General features: G+C 46.8%; 2 protein-coding genes across 3 annotated transcripts; both read left to right on the top strand.

Moving 5' to 3' along the window:
• The first annotated feature begins 1,995 nt into the window (after nt 1-1,995).
• Nucleotides 1,996-3,867, top strand: TSPO2 (translocator protein 2). Of its 2 annotated transcripts, XM_037842718.1 has the most exons (4): nt 1,996-2,105; nt 2,501-2,692; nt 3,066-3,207; nt 3,449-3,867. In XM_037842718.1, the coding sequence occupies exons 2-4, from the start codon at nt 2,520-2,522 to the stop codon at nt 3,647-3,649; spliced, it is 516 nt and encodes a 171-aa protein (XP_037698646.1). In that variant the 5' UTR covers nt 1,996-2,105; nt 2,501-2,519; the 3' UTR covers nt 3,650-3,867. The 2 variants fall into 2 exon arrangements, with proteins under 2 accessions (XP_037698646.1, XP_037698645.1); XM_037842717.1 differs by lacking the exon at nt 1,996-2,105 and having other exon boundaries at nt 2,554-3,207.
• On the top strand, nt 2,026-21,360 carry APOBEC2 (apolipoprotein B mRNA editing enzyme catalytic subunit 2). The gene is made up of 4 exons (XM_037842725.1): nt 2,026-2,105; nt 12,247-12,401; nt 17,958-18,521; nt 20,887-21,360. Exons 2-3 carry the CDS (start codon nt 12,271-12,273, stop codon nt 18,499-18,501), a joined length of 675 nt encoding a protein of 224 aa, XP_037698653.1. The 5' UTR covers nt 2,026-2,105; nt 12,247-12,270; the 3' UTR covers nt 18,502-18,521; nt 20,887-21,360.
• The last annotated feature ends 889 nt before the right edge of the window (nt 21,361-22,249 follow it).

The following is a 22,249-nucleotide window of genomic DNA, read 5'->3' as shown; positions in this document are numbered from 1 at the left end:
AATTTGGGGCTGCTTGCCAGTCGGAATCCTTAGAAACTCTGCCCAGGAGACAGAGCACCACTGGAATGGAAGCTCCCTGTGGAAAGGGATTTTTTTTCCACTTGTTTCCTGCTGTATCCTCAACTCCTGGCACAGCCTGATACCTAGTAGGTATTCAATAAAGACTTGTTGAATGAATGAGAGGAAAGAGGATGTGTTTTGGATCTAGGCTGGCAACACCGAGCCCAGTTGGCTTTGTACTCTTGGGCAAAGTTACTTAACCCCTCTGAGCCTCAATTCCCTTGTCTGTAAAATGCAGATAATAATATCCTCCTGGCATGGGATAATAACTGTCATTATTGAGTTAACAAATGTAAAGCACTGACCACAAAACAGGTGTTCAACAAATGGGGCCTGTGATCCCTGTGGGCTGGCCTCCTGCAGGTGAGGAACTGTGGTGAATTGCCCCAGCTCCAGTTATCATCTCCCATTGGAAATAAGTAACTTTTGCTGCATCGTCCCAGTTAATGATTCCCCAGGCTCTTGTCCCTGGCTGCAACCCCCTACCCTCCTGCTTCTTTCCCCAAGTGGAGGGGAGAGGGTGGGATAAACACCTCCCAGGGGAGAAAGTTCCTCAGAATGGAGGAATGGATGGAGAGCAGCCAGCTCCTGGGAAGCAGACCTCCTCCCTAAAGGCCAGCCAGGAAGGAGAACTAGGCACTCTGAGAGAGAAAGCATTAGTCTTTGTTGGACAAAGCTCTGAGTCACTCAGCAGGCCGTGTTCTCCTCTGAGTTATTCAGTTACAGGAATCTAGAGTTCCAAGCCTGGACAGGTCACAGCATCTGGGAGGCTATAATCAGGAGCTGTGTCCGTGTGTCATGAACTCATTTCCAAAGCTGGTACTTGTTTCACCCAGGGACAATCCTGGTTACAGGGAAGCACTGGGGAATCTGAGGACCCCCACCATCCAAGTGAGGACACCACCAAACACAAAGCTGGCCCACAGGGACATAGAGACCACAGGCAGCAGGAGCCTTGTAGCTGTCTCAGGAGGTCACCATCTCACAGTGTCAAACTCTCAGCCACTCCATCAAGGGGCTCCCTCCAAAGGCCAGGCATCATGAGAGGTCCAGCAGGCCAGGGGGACCCCGGCTGAGAGCAACCTAAGGGGGGATCCCCAGCCAGGGTCACAGGAAGGCAGGCCAGTCGGGAGCCCCACTCCACCCTCCTTCTCGCCCCCACCATCCTCTGCCTTGCATGCAACACATATCATCAAGCACCTGGTGTGCGCGGTGTGCTGCCCGAGGTAAGAGCGGTACATGACTGGAAGGAAGGAAGTGCTGGGGGGAAGGATCACAGAGGAAAAGAGGATGGGGTGGGGAGGGGAGGAGGGACCCCCAACACTGGATAAAAAAATAGAAATCAATGAGATAAAGAGACAGGAAGGCAGAAGACGAGCAAGCTGACAGTGGGGAGCAGAGAAAGACAAGTAGAAAGATGCACAGGCAGGCAGGCAGCAGCCCTGTCCCAGGAACCTCTAGGGTACCTGGAAAGAATGGATTAGGCAGTCACTCCAGGACTCTGAGAATACAGACTTTTCCCCTCTTCAAATCCTGTCAGTCATGGGGAGGAGGTTGAAATATCATGTGCAAATGAGAAAAGTGTTATCGGATAGGGACCTAGGATGGAGAAGAGTCTGTAAATGATATGCAAAGTAACATGCACATGAGCAATGCAGCTTTTTTAATCAAAGACCAGGCAGCTTGTTTCCTTGAGAAGTTAGGCCACAAGAAATCTGGGCTTTTGTATTTACAGTCTGACCTCTGGAAGTGGAGAGACTTAGAGGGGCCCTCTTCCAGGCCCTGAGGCTCCAGGGGCAGAAGAGAGCTAAGGCTACAGAGAAAGGAACCCGCAGTGTCACTCAGTGTGTTAGAACTAGGGCGGGAGATGGGTGGGTGGGTCCCTTCAGCTTGCAGTCTGGTGTGGTGAGATAAGCCCTGGGCAGATGGGCCGCCCATTCTTGACTAGAAGAGACCCCCAGGAATCTCTAGCTCCTGCCTTCAGAACTCGGTTCTTCCAAATGCAGGAGGACCGGGTTGGTTACCGTCAGCTCAGCTGAGCTCAGGTAAGACACTCTCCTGGTCGAGGGCCTGCTATGTACCTGGCCAAGTGCCACATGCTGGGGGAGGTGGAAGAGACCGTCTCACCTGGACCTGCCTCCAGGAGTCCACTGTACATTGGGGAAGGGAAACCTTTCACTAGAAGCAGTTTTAACACTGGAGAGTATCCTCCAAGTGCCAAATGAATAGTCTGGAGAAAATAAGTCAATGGAAGGCAAAAAACAGGCATGGCAGTGTGGGCTGGTGAGGGATGTCTTGGAGGTGGCACAGGAGTTGGGCCCAAAGTGGGGGTGATGGCCTCGATGACTAGACTAGAGGGGCAGGAGGTGAAGACAGACCGGGAGACACAGGGAAAGACTCAAGGGTAGGGCTCATAAAGATCATGTTCTCTGCCCCCTAGATTTGCCTCCTGTGGGAGCATGTGGCCTCAAGGGGCCATCTTTGTGGCCCTTCCCCACCTGGGACCCATCCTGATCTGGCTGTTTGCCCACCACCAGATGCCTGATTGGTGTGAGGCTCCACGGAAGCTGCCCTGGTGCCCACCCCACAAAGTCTTGTTGCTTGGGTGGACAACCATCTACTCTGTCATGGGGTGAGCACCCATTTCTCAGGCCTTGGCCCTGCAACCCACTAGGGTGGAAACAAATCCACACATACTGGCCTCTAAAGGGATGGCACCCCACACTGCCTCATACGGGGGGCCCCCGCAGCCAGAGCCTTGTATTCTGCTTGCCAAGGATGCCAGCCAGCTCTTCCTCCACCCTCTCCAAGCCCCCCCTCCCCTTCCACACCTCACAGCACCCAACTCCTCCCCCCACCTCCCCCCTGGTCCTAGATCCTCCGGCTCCCATTTCAGCCCACAGTTTCCCTCTTGGTAACCAAGAGTCCTCCTACAGAGGGCCTCCTCAATTGGCTTCCAGTGGAACCCCCTCCCTCCAAGTGTTTCTGACACCATCTCTCCCCAGTTACGCCTCCTACCTGGTGTGGAAGGACCTGGGCGGGGGCTTTAGGCAGCCCCTGGCCCTGCCTCTCGGCCTCTATGCTGTACAGCTTGCCATCAGCTGGACCATCCTGATCCTCTTTTTCGCAGCCCACAACACTGGTCTGGTAAGGCAAACACACATTTACACATCCATCTGCTCGGCAGAGGAGGTGGTCTAAGAGGTGTCACCACCAGGTTCCCAGAAATGCATAACAGAAGAGCAATCTGGGCAGGCAGGTCACAGGTGGACAGACTTCTCTGAGCTTCTGTTGAGGGCACAGAGCCCCAGGGGGCTGCCAAGAGGGAGAGGGGAAAGGGGGCAAGTTCCTGGGGCAGCCTGCCTGACGGCCCCTGCCCTCTGCCCAGGCCCTGCTGCACCTGCTGCTGCTCTACGGGCTGGTGGTGAGCATGGCGCTCATCTGGCACCCCATCAACAAGCTGGCAGCCCTGCTCCTGCTGCCCTACCTGGCCTGGCTCACTGTGACGGCATCCATCACCTACCACCTGTGGAAGGACAGCCTTTGTCCAGGACACCAGCCTCAGCCCACCCAGGAGAAGGGTGACTGAGGCCTGGGGTGCAGGAGAGGGAAGGATGGCAGGGCAGGGCTAGAAGAGACTGCAGGCTGGGTTGTGGAGCCAGAACAGGGAGAGGGGAGAAAGGGAAGGTGGCCAGGAGGTGACTCGCCCCAGTGTGGCTGCTGTCCTGGGTCCACTGGTGCTGGTTTTCATTAGAATTCAGAGAAACGGGGGAGAGGAGGAAACTTGTTTTACATGTAAATAATAAAATGCTGTCACTAACTTTGAATATGTGCTGTGAAGGCAGATGTGGAGGGTTGCAGGGTGGGAACAGGAGTGTCTGTGTCCATGTGTATGTGTGTGTGTGAGTGTGTATGGATGTGTAAATGTGTGCATGTGGAGGCAGGGGCACAACATCTCCAGCTCCACTCACACGACCTCCCCCCCCCCCAAATCTGGCATAAGGATTTAAGACTTAGATGTTTTAATGCAATTTTATCAAGATATATTCACACACCATACAATCCATCCAAAGTATACAATGAGTGGCACACAGTATCATCATATAGTTGTGCTTTCCTCACCACAATCAATTTTAGAGCATTTTCATTACTCCAAAAAAAGAAAGAGAAACCCAAAACATCCCGTACCCCTTATCCCCCACCATCATTGGCCCCTAGTATTGGCATGGTACATTTGTTACTGTTGATGAGAGAATATTAAGATATTACTGTTAACTATAGTTCATAGCTTGCAATAGGTGCATTTTTCCCATATACCACTGTATTATTAACTCCTTGTAATACTGGCATATATTTGTTCTAGTTCATGGATGAAATTTTTATATTGAACTGTTAATCACATTAGGGCTTAGATTTTTAATTACCTGAAATACAAAATCTTTTTCAAAAATTACATGAAAACAAAACAGAAAGCTAGATCAAATAAAAAGGGACCCTAATTGTGATGATCTTTGATAAGATTATAGATGATTTTTTATTTTTGTTTTAATATACTCATAGTCTCAACGGTTTTACTATTTTTATACATCAATTAATTACTATTATAATAAGAAAAAGGTTTGGGAAAAAAAAAGAAAATGTAAGTCCCAGGACGCTGAATGGTGAATCCAGTGGAAACTTCTGGTCCAGCCTTCTCTTTGGCTTATCTCTTCCTAAACCTGCCCATTTGCTTTGTCTCTTGCCTCCTCTGACCTTCTGCTCATGTTTTTTAGCCCTGATGGTGACCAGGAGTGACTCTGCCCCTGGGCTGTCTCCCTAGGTCCTGAATAAGGCTGGCTGGAAGGTCCAGATGCCCTACTTTAGGGCAGGACCACGAGATCTGTTGGGAGACTCTTTGGGGGAAAGGAAGAGTATGATGGTTTGGTTTTGTTTTTTAACAAATGTGCAGGACACTGCTTTTCAGAGTGTGGCCCACTGGCCTCTGGGGTGCTTGTTAGAATTGTGTTCCCCAGCCCGGTGCACAGGGGTAGTGGTGTGCAGTTCAGTCAAGCCTTGTGGGTCTGAGTATTTCTCTATCATTTATTAGCCTGTTAACTGTCTATGCTTTGTTGATTCCTCATCTGTGAAATCTCATAGGATTGTTGGGAAGAGTGAGAGAATGGATAAAAAGGTGTCTGGCACAGGGCAAGTGCCCAGGAAGTGCCAGCTGTTTCTTTCACATGGATGTGGAACCCACACGGCTGCCCACTTAACAGGCACCCAGGGTTCTGCTGCACACTGCCTGCTCCACCATCTGGACAGTCTACCCACGTTTTCCGACCCCAGGAGTGTGAGCAAACTTCTCCTTAGATCTACAGGCTAGCCTGACCATTACCATGGGCACAAAATGGCTTTTTTATCTTGAACATTCATGTGGATTTTGTCTTCATCTCAATCAAATTTTTGAAAGCTGCTTTTAGATTAATTTATAACCCCCTTGGTATATGAAATTATTTTAGATTTATAAAACATGTTAGATAATATATATAATGTGTTATATATTGTATTTTGCCACATTATATCATACTATATTATATATTATAAAATGTACAAATGAAGATTTACAGAGAATCAGCTCTGGAGCCACCCTGCAGGGATTCTGATCCTGGCTCCACTCTTACTGTGTGATCACAGACAAGTGAACAGCTGAGAAGTACTTGTCATTATCATCATCATCTTACACAGCCATAATAAATATTTGCTCCCAATTTTATTCATGTTACCCCATAATTCTACAAGTTTAACTGACCCTCTTGAAGATGCATCATGCCTATCATATATCTTTGACCTCCCCTGGGCAAGCTGAAGCCATGAGCCCAGAGACACAGATGCCTCTAGCTTTGACACTTGGTCCTAGAAGGAAGCTAGAGGTAGGCAGTGTCCCAAGCCCTGGATTGGCACGATTTCATAATATAGCATGAGCCAAACTAAAGTGTTTCCTGACTTTGTGCAGAAATGCGGCCTGAAAGGGCAGGATCCCATCCCCTCTCAACCTCTGACCCCAAAGATTGTCCTTAACATCCCCTCTGTGCCAGCTCCTTGGTTCCTGGGTCGAAGACTCTCACTGGGCAGACCCCACCCTGCCTGGGCCTCTTGCTCTTCCCCTACCCCACCTCCCAGTGCCATATCCTGGCCTAGGGCACACACTGCCCTCTGCCCCCCTCTTCTCGTTATTCTAGAGACATGCCTAAATAAAGTTATAGCTGCATCCTGTCTTTACCAGATGTATCCCAGGATGTCACTAATTGTGTGTGTGCTTCTTTGTCCTTGGGCAGTGTTTTTCCATTTGCATCTGAGCGGGTACATGGTGTATGGGTGGGTGGGGAGAGAGACAAGCCCTTCACAGGGCTGAGAAGATCTCCCACCTGGTGGCTGGGGAGGTGGGGAGAGGCACCAGTTAAAACAGCAAACCCAGGAGTTGGGATTCTTTTCAAACCCCTACCTCCCCTAAACTATTTCATTCTTCCTCATTTTGCCAATTTCTGCAGAATGGACACAATGAGGGGCCAGGTAAGGTGGGTAGACGGTGGGTGTATGTCCAGTGGACAAAGGTGGATCAGCTGGGCCAGGAGTGGGGTAGAGGGAGGAAAGGTGCCTCCTACCTACAGGCAGTTAGGGCTGGTGCCCCAGGGAAGTGCAAAGACCCTTGAGTGCTGTCCGGCTCAGACCAGGGCTTCAAAGTTTCCTTTCTTCCTTTGTGGATCAACACCATCCACTCTATCTCTTGGGGTTTCCCCTGCATCCCAAGCCCAGATTCAGAGTCCTCCCAGAGTTCCTCTTTCTCGTAGTTCCAGAAACAAGCACAAGACACTATTGTTTCAGTGATTTTACTGCTGATCTTCATTAGCAGCTCACAAGTGACCCAGTGCCCACAGTCGCAGAGGCCCAGTTTCATCCAAGACTTTACTCAGGACTCCCTCCAGGATCAGCTTTCCTCATTTATACTCTGGTAGAGCCCACCTTTCAGCCAATTCCCCTCTCTAGCTTTCGAGGACCCTTTGAACACTTAGGCCCCTCTTCCACCGCATCAGCCAGAAAAAGCCACTTTGGTCAAACCAGAGGCCTCAAAAATGGAACCCTGGGGCTTGGTGTTTATATCTCCAAGATCCCCCAGTGCCACACACAAATTATGCACTCAGGAGCCCCAGACAGCCTCTAACCCCTCTGTCAGGCACCGACTCCAACACATTTCTCATTAGGCCTGAGATTCTCTTCTCTAAAGTTGATTAAGTTTACTGCTTTCTCCCAATAGGTACTTTTACCTTGCAAACACACCTTCAAAGTGGAATACAATTAGTCATCATATTTGTATGACTCTTATCAGATCCTTTCTTCAAAAACTCAAAGACAGCCGACAGCAGACAGCCGCTGGCTGTGGAGCCGGGCAGGCGGTGCTGGGAGTGGCTGCTGGAATGGAGGGCTGTGGTGATCAGGACTAAAGTTTCAGTGTCACCATTTTGCCCAGGGCAGCGTGTCCTGTGCAGCCAGCCGAGCGTTGTGCCCTGCACAGATTTAAAACCCAGGCCTGCCCTGTGATTCTGGTGCACTCTCTGATTCCGGCCACAGACTCTGGGAGACCCTTGGGCCCCTCCCTCCCACCCTGCCAAGGCCACTCAAATTCCTGGACACCCGGGTGTTTATGTCAACAGAGCAACTGCCAGAGTGGCAGGCTCCTGGTGCCCGTGTCCTGTTGTTTGTGTACCTGGTCTCAGTAGTGACCGGAGGGGCAGGCATGACTGGGCTGGGTTTCTGGGGCAACGCACTGTTAGGGTCCCAGCTGTCCCTGCACATAAAGCACCCACTCTTTCAATGTGCCCCCAAGGTGTCTTCTTTCACAGAGTGAGAATTTAAACCTTCCCCTAGTGAGGCTTCTGTTTTCCACCCCACCCCCCTTCTCTGGCTTACCTGCTCCCTTCCTAGTGAGGGCAGCTCCGCATCAGGCCAAGACCCAAGGAACAGCCATGCCTGATCCTTTCCCTCCTCTTCAGTCGCCTCCTAAAGCCTTCATAAATCTTCTGAAATGACCATGGGAAATGGGACAGGGAAAGGCAAGAGGCAGGCTTCAGGTTTCCTGGGCCTAACCCAGCTCCTTCCAGGGGCTTAGAGAAGCAGGTTGGGAGAAATCCCTTTTCAGTTTCCATCCCCACTCACCAGCTATCTGGGTCTCTATACCTGTACCCCCTTAAACACACAAACACATGCTCCTCATATACCAATAACCCTTACTACCTGGAGCCTCCTTCTCCCTGAAAGAACTCCTTCCTACCCATTTGGGCTCTCCCTCGTTCTGGCAGCAGCAGGGACTGAATGATGATGTGATTAAGAGCATGGACTCTGGAAGCAAAGAGCTCACTAGCTGCGTGATCTCGGGCAAGTCACTTAACCTCCCTCAAATATCCTTGTGAAGAGTAAAGGAGTGAATTTGTGTGACTATGTCGTGTCAGCTTTCACTATCACTGAATTCCAGGTATTACAAACAGTTGGGGAAAGCACAGAACTTGGAGGCTGAGAGACATGGGTTACAATCCCAGCACTCCACTGACTCTGACCTTGACCTCAATCCTCATTGCCTGGTTTCCTGCTCTGCAGCAAGGGTGTATTGCTAGAAGCCTCCCCAATAGGGTTAACTTGAGGAACTGGGAACAGCTGCCCTAAAAAGAGAATAGAGCAGCTGCAGGGGAGGAGTCAGGCTCCCAGCACCTGATCCCTCACACTAGCTGCTGCACTCTGGGGCTGGTAGGCAAAACTGGTCTGGCTTGGAAAAAGAGACCCAGGGACCAAGTTAGGAATTCAGGCTCCCAAGAGGTGCCGTAAATAGCCAAAGCAGGTCAGAGAAACCTCCAGGGATGGCGGAGTGGGGGTGGGAAAGGGCTGGAAAGGAGCAGTGGAAAAGGAAGCTGTCTGTCATCAGTCCCAGGGACTGGCCCAGGGCACTCTCCCAAATGTCAAAGGGAAAATAGTGTATATGGTTACGCTGGGAGGGAGCGGTTGCCTCTTCAGAGAGGGCCACCTTGGGACCACCTCTGTACCATCTCCCAAGCTCACTCAGAGTCACACTGTTCACTGTTACCCTCGAAGTCTTTGGGTGGAAGCCATCCTGCTTCCTCATTGTTTTCATCCCTTTGATTATCCTGGAATAGGAAGCAACAGCTCAGCCCATGCCATAGGTAGGAAATCTGAAGCTCAGAGATGTTAACAGATTTAGCCAAGATCACACAGTGAGTCAGGACTTTTTTTCCTTTGCCTTTCAATCCAGGGTTATGCCTGAGAGGCAAATATATAAGAACGCAACCTTAGAGAGGAAGCCTTTCCCACAGGGGAGCACAGCTGGGTCCTCCTCAGTAACGGCGAGATGAAAGGATCCATCCTCCCTGCTTTCGTCCCCCCAGACATTTGACTCTTCCTCGGTTGATCCAAGTACACCACTGTAGTTGGGGCTGGGAAGTGGGAGAGGGAAGCACATTTTAGAATGCTTTAGAAATGTATTAATCAGAGGTGCAGCCCTAGAAATAAGACCGAACCTAGGCTCAGAAAACCTGGACTCAAATCCTTGCTGCATGATCATCTTTCTGAGCTTGCAGGTCCAGAACCTACAAAATGAGGCCAATACAACACACACCATGCCAGACTGGTGTGAGGATTCAATGAGATAAGGCATGCTTGAGTACCTGGCTAATGCCCCAGATGTTATAAAGAAAGAGAGCTCCTGGTGAGGCCACACCTTATTCATCTCTGTATTCTTGGGGTTTGCTCCAGTGCCTGGCACATGGCAGCCTTTGATAAATGTTGGCTAAATGAAAGAAGGAAGTCAACTGTTTACATTTAATAGTGTGTCGTTGTGTGATTATAATAAACATTCGTTGCTATTTATCGGCTCTCACTGTTTTTTCTTTGGGAATAGGCACTATTAGCGTTTTACAGTGCCTTAAAAAACGCTTGGGAAAAAAACTCTGGATAAGAATGCTTTTAATAATACACCTAACAGGTAGGGTGACCATCTAATTTATTGGCTACAATGGAACACTCTGGGGAGTGAAAGGGGAGCTATTAATAATTATGCCTGGACAACAATATAAACAATGACCATCCTGGGCAAACCAAAATGTCTGGGTATTATGCTAATAGAGCACTGTGATGCTCAGAACCCTCTGGAGAAGGGAGCCCTGAATATTCCAAACCATCCTGACTTCTATTCTCTAGTCAGTCTCTTGAAATGGTGCTCTTCCTTCTCATCCCCCCATCCCCCCCAATTGGAGCTATTTTCAGACCAATCCCCAGTGTTCTTAGATTTCTCATTTTCAACCTGCAGGTAATCCTGAACCCCTCCTTTCCATTGCCCTGAGAATGTCCTGGGTGTTTGCAGTGCCCCAAACATGAAAATCCATGGCCCCTGGTAAGCACCCATGTGAGCTGCAAAATCATCGTGTCATCTTCTGATACTGTCCCAGCACCGGGACTTTTCTAAAGACCCATGTTATCTCTCACTAGTTTCAATAGGCTTCTACATCTTCAATAGTTTCCAATAGTTTCCAACCTTTCCTAACAATAGGCTTCTGCTCTTTCCCACCTTTGGGCTGTTCTCAACCCAGAAGCATGGGTGATCCTATAAAAATATGTTAGATCATGTGGCTCCTCTACTCAAAGACAATAGCTTCTCATCTCACTCAGGAAAAGCTGAAGTCCTTAAAATTGCCTTTAATGCCTAAGCTATTTAGCCCCGTTATCTCTTTGGTCTTACCTCCTAGTACTCTCCAACCACACAGGCGTCCTTTCTTGGATCTCAAACACAGCAGGCATGCTCCCATCTCAGGGCCTCTGCACCTGCTGTTCCTTTCCCTGGAACACTTTTCCCTTATATATCCATATGATTAGTTTTCTTGCTTCCTTCAGTTCTTTTCTCAGTTGTCTCCTTTACAGAGTCCTTTCCTGGCCACCCTATCAAAAATGTAACCCCTACCCCTTTAACACCTCCTGTCTCCCTTCTCTGCCTTTTCTCTTTAGCACTTACAACCACAAAATTTTCTATATGTTTTATTTCTCTTGTTTATTGTCCAACTCCCCCAATCTCTATGAGGGCAGGAATTTTCATTTGTTTTCCTCTTCGCCATATCCCCAGTATCAGGAAACAGTGTGTGACATACAATAGATGCTCAACAAATATTTGTGGAATGAATAAAGAATAGCATGGCAAGGAGGCTGAATTTTTGGCTTCTGGACTGAAAAAGCCTGGGCTTGAATCCAGTGGCTCTATACTCATGAGCTGTATGACCTCAGGAAAGCCCCTCAACCCTTCTGTGGCCTCAGTTTTCCCATGTGTAACTGGGGATAATACACATTGTCTCCCAGCCTGTTGAGAGCTTTAAGTCAGAATCTACATGTAAACCACTTCACTCATTGCCTAGCCCATTTCATGAAATCTAAGTTTAGTAAATGGCAACTACTAGGGGCTCCAAACAGATCTGCCATTGCATTATAGGCCCATTACAGGCCAATTAGCATCTGAGTCACAATTCAGTTTCTTTCCAACTGGGCAGTTCTTATCCCACCCCTCCTCAGGACCCTCCTTTTCTGAACCCCAGTTCCCCCAACGGACCTGGCCTGGCTGTCTTTGCAACTAACCCCTCTAACACATTCCTCCATCCTGCTTAAGCCTCTGAGAAACCTCTCCTAAAATTATCTCAGGATCCCTTGCCCGAGGCCTCTTCAACAAACTCCCCTCAACAGAGCTCGGAAATTTGAGTGGGAAACAAAGGGAGAGATTTAAGGTGAGAAAGAAGGCAAAGGAGAATATACATGTATGAGCCTGCGGGGAGGAGGGGCCCACAGAGGGAGAGGGGAAGCCAAGCCATCCCCACCTGCCAGTTTCCTGTCTTTGCCTGCTGATAAATAAGGGATACTAATGGCCAGATTTTCCATTCCCCCAACCCAGCACCCGCTGTCACTCAATTAGAAAAAGATAGCAGGAGAGGGCCTGGGGGAGGGGCAGGCAGCCTCTAGTTATAAAGCCTGCAGCAGCGGGGGTGAAAGCACCAGGCTTGGCCTGCCCCAGCCTCCTCTGTCATCCCCAGCCAGATTTAGCTGCTGACAGCTGCTGGGGACCCTGCCGCCAGGCTCTGCCCTATACTCGCTACCTCTCCTTTCTCTCAGTGACTCCTGAGCCTCAGCCCCTCCATGGCCCAGAAGGAAGAGGCCCCTGAGGCCACTGCAGCCACCTCCCAGAATGGGGAGGATCTGGAAAACCTGGAGGACCCAGAGAAGCTGAAGGAGCTGATTGAGCTGCCACCTTTTGAGATCGTCACAGGGTGAGACCTGGGTGTGGGCCGGGGAATTCCTCCCTAGAAAAGCACGGGCTGGGAGCAGGTTGTGGAAATACAGGATAGTAATGGTAGCGGTCAGAGAAGACCCCACTCTGTAGCAGTGTGTATGCACATTTGCCCATGGCAGGGCTTGCAGGGGCCATAGCAGCAAGTCTCTCTTGGCTTCTGAGTTGACACCTTAGACCTCTAGTCAGGTAGAGGAAGGAGGAGCCCCTTAGAGGTAAGGGCCCAGAGAATAAAACCACCCCTCAGGCCTTCTGGAATTAGGACAGTCATCCTGCTTGTCTGGATAGAGGCTGTTTGGTCTTGGGGAGTTTGGTGGTCAGATAGGATGAGACTGGAACATTTAAATATGGCCCCAGTCAAAGTACCTCCTCTCTGCAACTTCTCTCTCTGCCTCTAAATGGGTCTTTCCTCTAATTGTATGTCTCTAGCTCTTTTTTAAGAGCTTCTCTCTGGAGCACAAGATCCGAAGACAACCATCCTTTCCCAAGGCTGAATGAGAAGCAGGTTTTCTTATTACATCTTTTCTGAGTCTCTCCAGGGGCTATCCACATCCAACCCTAGGGAAACAGAGAAGTTACAGTGCAGGTAACACAGGCCAGGGCCAGAAGCAAATGGATGGAGGAGGTAGCCCAACACCCTCCAGCCACAGCCTGGAGGAACTGGGGCCCAGAGCAAAGGATCTGGAGCATTCAAAACGGAGGCTATGTGCCCCTCTGTCTTACCCAGATTAGGTCATTTCCAGGAATAAAATCAAAAAGTCTTCCTCTTCTTTCCTTTCTCATTCCTGTACTGGAAGGCTCTGTCAAGTTGCTAAGCAAAGAAGGAAGTATGTGGGGCCACATTTCCTCCTGAGCCCCAGGGTTTCCCTCTATGGCATGGGGGTCTCCAGCAAAGCCCATAGTTAAAGTGGGGGCCACACTGAGAGGTTTCAGGAAGAATTGAGGCAGTGTCCTCAAAGGTCAGAAGGAGCACTGGGTGGCAATTTGGACTTGCTGTTTCAAGCTTGACAAAGTGATTTTTCCAGCCCTGGTCTGTTTTTTCACTTACAAAATGAGGAAGTTAAACTAGAAAAGATTCCTCAGGTCTGTTCTGTCTCAGATATTTTCTGATTTTTAAGAGAAACTGAGGAGCAACGTTTTGTGGTTCCTGAAGGATGAACAGCCCCTGAAGTTCCATTTGCCCATGCCTACTCACCTTCATCCCAGGATTGAGGGAGCAAGTGGGCACACACATGCATGCATGCACACTCCACTCTGTACAGTGTTCTGATCTCCCTAGCATAGGGGAAAGGGATTCTTGTGAAAAGCAGCTCAAAATATATGACAATCCAGTGGTGCTAGGCTAAAAAGAGAATTCTACTGGTTCATACCTGTCCCTGAACTCAGCATGCTTTGGGGAAGCTCTGGGGCCCTGGAATTGGTTGTCTCCCCATCTCTCAATCCCACTGGTGAGTGACTGTGCTCTGCCTGGCAGCACCCCTTGCTGTGTGTGTGGCATTGTGTTGTGTATGTGCTTGCATAAAGTTGAATCTGCTATCAAAGGAGTTAAGGAACAGAAATCAATGGCACATGGGGTGATCCTTCTTTCAGCCACTTCTTCAATTACCAGTAGTTTACATCTGCCATGTGAGGAACACAGAGAAAAAAGGCAGGGTCCAGAGGAGAAGAGACAAGCAAAGAGCGAAGAGCCTGCAGCACAACTGTTAATGCCACAAGCCTCTCACCCTCCCCCACTCTGCTTGGACTTCTGGTGCATGCTGGGAAGGCTTGTTCCAAAAATAATAGATTAGAAGACAGCAAACTGACTCTGGCCACCCTCACCTCCACTAAGGGTCCAAAGGTAGTCAAAGCCCTGGATGCAAAGATGGTATTTCCCAGGGTAGAGGGGAGAGCTCAGGGCTTGCCTTGGGCAGAATTCCATCTAATACGGCAAATGAGAAGCAGACAGCCCTTCAAGTCCCTTCCCAGTTCTAGGAAGTACAGGTTGTTAAAACTCTTAGCTTCTGCTCCTGTACTACTCCTTCTGACTATGCCCACTCCTTAGCATTAGCTTATTGAAAGTGGTCTGAAAAAGGGAAAAGGGAATTGAAACTGGCAGTTCTGCCTTTCTGAGCAGTTCACCACAACGTCTACTAAGGGAAAGCTGAATTGAGTCAACACTCAATTACCCATGTGGAGATTTTTCACTTCATGGATTATTTTGGAGCAAATACCAACACTCCAGGTTGCTTCCTTTCTGCATGTAGATATATGCTTAGGAAATGCAAATGCCTTTTAAGATTAGCCTGAGAAAAATATGTTACATTTACTCACATCTCTTCTCCCTCCATCAAGTGGACCATCTTCCCAATCTTTTCCAGATAGTAAAATTGTTTCCTCCCTAGAGAACTGCAGTACCCAGGATCCTGGGTCTAAGCAGGTAAAGTGAATGGCCTTTTTTGCAGCAAGTATAAGGAAGCCATGTTTAAAGAGGTACCATCTGAGACTGGCAGAGAAGGGGATAGGAATTGTGCTGGTGGCTTCTGTGCCTGAAGAAGGGGCCAAGTCCAGGAGATTAGCTTGAAGTAAATCTACCAGCATCTTTCTCCTGGCCACCACTCTACCACACACACATACACTCTTTAGCAATGAAATATCTGCTGGGGTTGAAGTAAAGGGCCAACGGGCCATATAAGTATGTAGGGTACTTAGTCATATCAGCATGCTCATGCTACTACAGAAGAAAAGATGTTTGTGATTATCTAAGAAGTTAGGTGTCACTACTTCTTTCCTTTCCACTAGTGGGCATAACAGTATTGACTTATTTTGTGATTCTATGAAATCACCCAAGATGGTCATGTTGTCTAGCTCTCCGGAAAAATTTCAGACACCTTGAGTCCTTTATCACCTCTGTTCTCTTGGTTCCCCTCTGAGACCTGGCTGTTGCAGTCTGTAGGAGCCCCAAAGAACCTCTTTCAACCTTCAGATTCCTTCTGAGCAAGAAGCCCACTGAGAAGCCAAGCAAGCTCAGTCTCTGTGCAAACCCAAAGTAAAGGCTGGGGGCCAAAACACTCCATGCCATCCCTTTTCCTCTTGAAAGCATTTCTCTTCCTGAGGCACCTAACCAAGAAGGCTCTGCTAAGTGACAGAGTAGACTCTGGGGCTGCTGGCTAGAGGGGTAGGAAACAAGATATTTATAGAGAGGTGACCTTTCTTTCTCTCTTGGGTTTCAGGTTTCTCTGGGTCCTCTTCTCCTGCCTGGGGAAGAGGAAGAGGGAGAAACAGAGTTTAAGAGGGGCTAAGAGAAGCCCATCCAGCCAATTTTGAACTGCATCCTGGACTAAATTCATACTTTCCACTTTGTACAATTAGAGCAATGCTTTTTTTTTCGGGGGGGGGGGGGTCCAGGAGACCTGAGGGACCACGTAGGTAGCTATTGCTGAAGTCCCCAAGCGAACCAAGTAGCCATGAATACTTCCAAGGGTCCCACCTGAGAACTCATCATACAGATCACTCTAGATTAGACTTGGGGTAGAGGTGGGAGTCTTGCAAAAGATTGCAAAGAGCAAAGAAGGTTTGAGGCACAAAAAAAAAAAAAAAAAGTAAGCCCTGTGCTTCTTGGAAGCCAAAATGTGCAGGAAGGGAGGGTCCATTAAGCAACCCGCAGAGTTAAGGAATGCTCAGGAATGCTCAGGTCGGGTGAGTTTAATTAGGGAGAGCTGAGCCTAAGTGAATTCCCAGCAAGGTTTGAAAGAGGAGAAGGGAACCGTCAGCTCTCCATTCTCCTAAAATGTTAAGTAAATAATAAACATGGCCAGAACAAGGACAGAGGGGTTTAGAGAGCTAAGTATAGTATCCAAAGGAATCCTGGGGCTGGGATCTCAAACACATCCATCTCCAGAGTGGAAACTTAACCTTATATCAAGGGACATGGAAACTTGGGTGGAGGAAGTTTGGTGATCGAGGGCCTGGGGCAGGCCTGCAGAGAAATAGCACAAGTTTACCAGCTCCTTGGCAGATATTGTTTATCCCTAAGAATCCTAGGCCCTGGGACACCAGGGATTCCCCTGTAGGCCAGGGATCAGGTGACCTCTCAGGGGAAAAGAAGAGGTGGAGAGAGGCAATAGCAGAATTAAATGTGTCACAGTACATCTTCTGGGGCAGCCACAGAGATTACATTTTTGAAAAGGAAAACATTCAGCCTCTCCAACTGATACTCATCTTTTCTTCTTCTGACATTTTCTACCTCTCCTGCTAAAATCCCCTCATTCTCTTTGGCCTTCAAACTGGCACAAATCTTCCTTATTTTAGAAACACACATGTATCTATACATAAAAACAAAATTCAACTCTGAAGCTCTCTCAAGCCCCTCTCCTTTTTCTGTCCTTCCTTTTACTACCAAACTTGCCAAAAAAACAGGCCTTTTTCTGCTGCTTTCATTTCCTAACCATCCATTTCCCCCTTGAAGCCACGGGACACTTTACACTATTCATCACCAAGGCTGGGCTTCCAAAGACACACCTACTGGGTTTTCTTAATTTCTTGCTTTTCCCAGCTTCATTCCATCTGCCCACATGCTGGCACACTAACCATCTTTGGACATCACTTTTATTATGCCTTTCTTCTACCTAAGAACCTGTAACAATTCTGTATTGCCACTTTAATCAAGACTAAACTTTCAACAACTTTCACAACATGTCCTCTGCTCTACCCATTCACTTTTAACAGTCTTCTAATGTTCTCAGCTGTTTTGTTTACAGCTTCTCTGTCCAGCTAAAATCTAGCTGCTAGATTATAAGCAACTGGAGTGCAGAGGCCATGTCTTTTAAGATTTTGAAATGACTCAATCCCATATGCAAGCTAAGTTAAACCAAGGAGCTCTTGGACCCTTTACCAGGTGACAATCCTTCCTTTACCTAAGGAGAAAGATAGACTCGATGATCAGTCACTAGGAGAGCAAGTGTTAGGCCACTCCATACTCAAGATGCGATGTACAGCAGTAACAAGGGAAGAAATGAAAGCATGAAATATTCTGCAAAGTTTTTGCCTTGCTCTGTCATGAGAAATTTTACATGTTTGGTACTTTTGTAAAATTGCTATTAGAACCCTGTGAGCTTTTAAAAATTACTGATGCCTGGTCCCCCTCTCCAGATACTCTGATTTAATTGGTATAGTGTGGGGCCCAGGCATCAACACTTGTAGAATCCTCCAGGTGATTCCAACACATCACCAGGTTAAATAGTCACTGATTCAGAAATGTAGAGGGGTGTTGTATGTCAGGAGTGATGGCAGAGGCAGTGTCTAGAGACCCTACCAGTGGGGAAACAAGAGTGCACACCCCAATCCAAATTCTCTCCTTTCCTCCAGATAAACCCTTTTGGATTCTTTTGTGCCTTTTTGTCACTGACATGTTAAAGCAGGCAAGGCCTGTTTCTACAGTAAGAGTGAATGTGGCTATCAGGCACTGATCCTAGAGAGCTATCTACTCCAGGCTGGCCCTAGGGACAAGAACTCGTCATTCCCTTTTTCCATGTCCCTTTCTCCCCTTGACCTACAGGGAGAGGCTGCCTGTCAACTTCTTTAAGTTCCAGTTCCGGAATGTGGAGTATAGTTCTGGGCGGAACAAGACCTTCCTCTGCTACGTGGTTGAAGCGCAGGGCAAGGGAGGCCAAGTCCAGGCAACCCGGGGATACCTAGAAGATGAGCATGCAGCTGCACATGCCGAGGAAGCCTTCTTCAACACCGTCCTGCCAGCCTTCGACCCAGCCCTACAGTACAACGTCACCTGGTACGTGTCCTCCAGTCCCTGTGCAGCTTGCGCTGACCACATTGTCAAAACCCTTAGCAAGACCAAGAACCTGCGCCTGCTCATTCTGGTGGGGCGACTCTTTATGTGGGAGGAGCCAGAGATCCAGACCGCCCTGAAGAAGCTAAAGGAGGCTGGCTGCAAACTGCGCATCATGAAGCCCCAGGACTTCGAGTACATCTGGCAGAATTTTGTGGAGCAAGAAGAGGGTGAATCCAAGGCCTTTGAGCCCTGGGAGGACATTCAGGAAAACTTCCAGTATTATGAGGAGAAGTTGGCAGACATCCTGAAGTAAGCGACAGGACTCAGCCTCACGTGAGTTTTCCTGGTGTCACGGCACTGTTACTTCATTAACTGTGAACCTGGTAGAAGGCTTAAGGTCAGGTGGAACGAGTGGTATGTTTCAATTTTCCTTTGGAAGGATTTCACTCCATTCCTCTGCTGTGGGTTGGTTGAAATAACCTTTTAGAACATGCTGTCTCATTTCCTCTTCCTATGAATCCCTCTCCCTAAAATCCTTTCCCTCCTATACTATTACATCAAGCTAACTTTCCCCCTAACCTGGAATTCTCAAGGTTGACAGGAACCCTTAAAAACGTTGATGAAATGGAATGACTCTTTCTGCCATCAATTTTAGATGGGGCAAGACCTGCTACTGAATGACAGCAGAGGAGAGATTTAAACCCCCTAAGCATGCCATGCACATTATGTCCACACTTAGAAAATCTGGATACGTTCTAGATGCCCTGCTCCAACCCCAATCTGCAATCTTACTGTTCCTTTTCTGTCTAATGCAGGTTTTTCATTCCTTTAGAGGCTTTTTTTTTTTTTTGTAAATTTGCAATTCCCCAATAGATTTGTATTCAACAATTTCTTTTGGCCAGAGAAGCTTTCCATGTTTTCAAACAAATGATTATGCTTTGAGGGAGACTGACAATTGCTATGTGAATGTATAATTCAAGAACATTTTCCTAATGTTGAGAACATCGCAGCAGAACTCAGAAGAAAATGTTGAATAGAGATACGGGAATGATATAGCAATAAGTTTTCTATATAGGAATGTTTAAAGGATTAAAAAGATGTTTGTAAATAAAGTGGCAGCTCAAAAGTAGCCGCATACAGATATGAAGCAGTGACAGGAAAACTGGAAGTAAAGATGGTCTGTTTAAGCAAAAATGAGGACACAATTAAGGCCAATTTGGCCTCTTGCTGTGGGTAAATTAAGACTCACACAGAAACAGGCCGATTACCCTCAGGAAAGAGGGTAAAGGAGCCTTTACTACCTTTTTTTTAATTTGGTCTGCTTTAGTTTGCTCCCACAGAAATGCTATAACTAAGGCCCTTTGCAAGCCCTGAGTTACTGATGAAAATCCTCCAATAACAGAGAAGGGGTCTTCACCACCCTCTTATCCAATTTTAATTCTGGAACAACTCACATATTAATAAAACATAAACTCAATAGGCTTCCATGAAGATATTCAATTTATTTTTTAGTGTCTCTCACTCCTAATACCCTCTTAGAAGATGTCACTTCATGGGCACATTTTGGAAACATCGATAGCCTGATGTTGGCAGGTGTTTGCTATCAGACATGCACCCAGGGTGCCTGATAACTCTCCAGCTGAGCATTCGCTAATCCATGAAGCCATGACTTTCAGCCAGTTCTTACAAAAAGCCACTCACTGAATTCCATGAGACTATGGTAGGGCAATGCCATGATAGGTACTCTGCTCACATAAAGTAAGATACCACTGTGAGCGGTGGTGATTAAGAGTGAAAGCAGATATCTGAGGGTGACCTCTGAAAATACAAACTTAACTAAAAATTCCTTTTGTTTGGATAGACTATCAATATTACTACAAGCCTTACACAGATTCTAGAGATTCATGACTGATAGCATAATTTTAACTCCAGTATACTCTAGCTACCTAAATAGAACATCCTCAGGGATTTTGTTTTGTTTCCCCATTAAACCAAATAATCTGGTAGCTAAATATGCTATAAAAATTAAGCATTTCAAGGAAGATTTTAAAAAATCTTTTTAATTTTGTATCTACCCTACATTAATCTAAATAGAAGTAAAGAAGATAAATCCGTTTGAGGGAAAACTCCATTTCTAAGTCAAATTGTTTCTAAAAATATCATTGGATGTTTTCCACATTACAAAGCCCCATGCATTAAGTGTCCGTAATTTTATTATCTAAATCCATTAACATGCTTCCCTGTCCTCTATTTAGTTGGTCAGGTTCCAGAAGGGAAAGGTTAAACTGTACCAAGTTAAAAAAAAGGGGGCGGGTGGGGGGGAGGAGCAGGAAATAGAATTGTAATCTAAAAGCCCAAAAAAACAAACCTGCTTAATTAAAATGGACATTTGTTACATAAAATTTGCCCCATACTTCTTATTCCATCTTAAAAAAGATAAAAATAAAACAATAGGATTTAACCTTATACTTGATTCAAGAGAGTTAAAGCAGATCTCTCCTGTAGCATTTTTTCTGTTACCTACCAAAATACGAATGAAAGAAACAGATCCACTCCTTGGATAAACCAGAAATCATAAGAGATTACAGAGGAGAAATACAGGGCCTGGTTTGGGAAAGCACATAGAAACCCTAGTTCAAAAAGGAAGTTTTAATTATTTGGGGCCAGCAGGTAATGTGCTTTCTGTTTTCTCTCCAAGGTCTGCCTGCTGCCACCAAGAAACAGCAGTGACATGAACGGCCATTTGGGACATGCCTGTCTTCCTAATACCACTTGGAGCCAGACAACATGAGACACCAGCCAATCCTACCGGATAAGGCCCTCAAGAGGACTCAAAATACACTTCTCATGCTATAATTCATTTAGGCTGTGCCTCTATCTATAAGGCTGCACTTGTGAAAGAGGAAAGTGAGCTGCAAGAAGAGAAATGCAACCATACGTAGGCAGCAGGCATCCATGGGGCTGAAGGTTCTAATTACTCTTGGCTTAAGGCCAAGATCCTCAGAACCAACGTGCAGATCTTTTAATACCTCCAGAAATGGACTTTATTTTATTAAGAATGAAAAACAGCAACATTAATAAAAGAACTAAAATGTTGTAGTTTGTCTTTGGCCAGGTTTTTAAAGGAATTTGGACATTTGGAAGTGGCCATAGACAGTGAGCAAATTCAAGGATCAGGGATATCCAGGCTATGAACCAAGCCATAACATTATAAAGCAGAAGAGAGACTTAAACCAGGACTTGCCCTAGGCAACACATGACACTAATTCTCCCATGCAGACTTCCCAATATGGTCTTGAGCCTCATAAAATACTTCCTTCTTAGATTACTTATAAATGAGGGCCTTTTCTCTTTTCTCAAGTCAAGGAATATGGTAGAAGGTGGAAAAAAAGGCATAGGAAATTTGTTATAAGGTATCCACATCCCAAATGCCAACTAATAAGCAATTAGCTTCTTGATTTACAAGGAGAGGCAAGAAGCGGGGGATTTAAATGTTCAGATACACCTTGCATAAAAGTATTCAATATATGGTCCTTGATGGTGATGGCAGTGTGAGGTCAAAAGTCTCATTTCTTAAAAGATTTGTTGAGTACTATGTAGAAACAAAACTTCATATGTGAATTTATGGGTGTTTGTCCAACTCTAATTAGGTTTCCAGGAATAAAGTGTTCATTCTGATTATCAGACCATGCCTCCTTTCCCAAGGTTCAAGTGCGATAAGTCATCGGAATTTGACCCCAAGACTATCTGAAAATGACAAAGCACTTACTTTATCACATCCTTACTGAGTCCCAGAATTCCACTTACAATCAATCCTGGATGAGACTATGTTTTCTTAAAAGACAGGCTCATATTCTATGAAAGAAATTAACTTTAATCCCTTTAAAAGCAGAAGTCTAGAAAAGCAATCTTTTGACACGTATTGAGATTTATTTGCACAAAGTTAAGCAAAATACTTTAATTCTTTTAAGTTTCCTCTTATTGTCCCACTCTCAGTTTCAATTTTGTGTATTTGGGCATTCTCTCCCTATTTTTTTGCTTCAATTTTATTTTACTTAACG

This window comes from Choloepus didactylus, chromosome 7, assembly GCF_015220235.1.
Source record: "Choloepus didactylus isolate mChoDid1 chromosome 7, mChoDid1.pri, whole genome shotgun sequence".
NCBI classification, from domain to species: Eukaryota; Metazoa; Chordata; class Mammalia; order Pilosa; family Megalonychidae; genus Choloepus; species Choloepus didactylus.
Note: the sequence above shows the minus strand (reverse complement) of the source record. Positions and strands in the feature narration are given on the sequence as shown.

What these genes read in the sequence shown, in the direction of transcription:
- TSPO2 (XM_037842717.1), top strand. Translation starts at nt 2,839, where the DNA reads ATGCCAGCCAGCTCTTCCTCCACCCTCTCCAAGCCCCCCCTCCCCTTC. An exon ending in CAGCCCACAACACTGGTCTG is followed by an intron (nt 3,208 to 3,448) that starts GTAAGGCAAACA and finishes CCCTCTGCCCAG; the next exon opens with GCCCTGCTGCACCTGCTGCT.
- APOBEC2 (XM_037842725.1), top strand. Translation starts at nt 12,271, where the DNA reads ATGGCCCAGAAGGAAGAGGCCCCTGAGGCCACTGCAGCCACCTCCCAG. An exon ending in CCTTTTGAGATCGTCACAGG is followed by an intron (nt 12,402 to 17,957) that starts GTGAGACCTGGG and finishes CTTGACCTACAG; the next exon opens with GGAGAGGCTGCCTGTCAACT.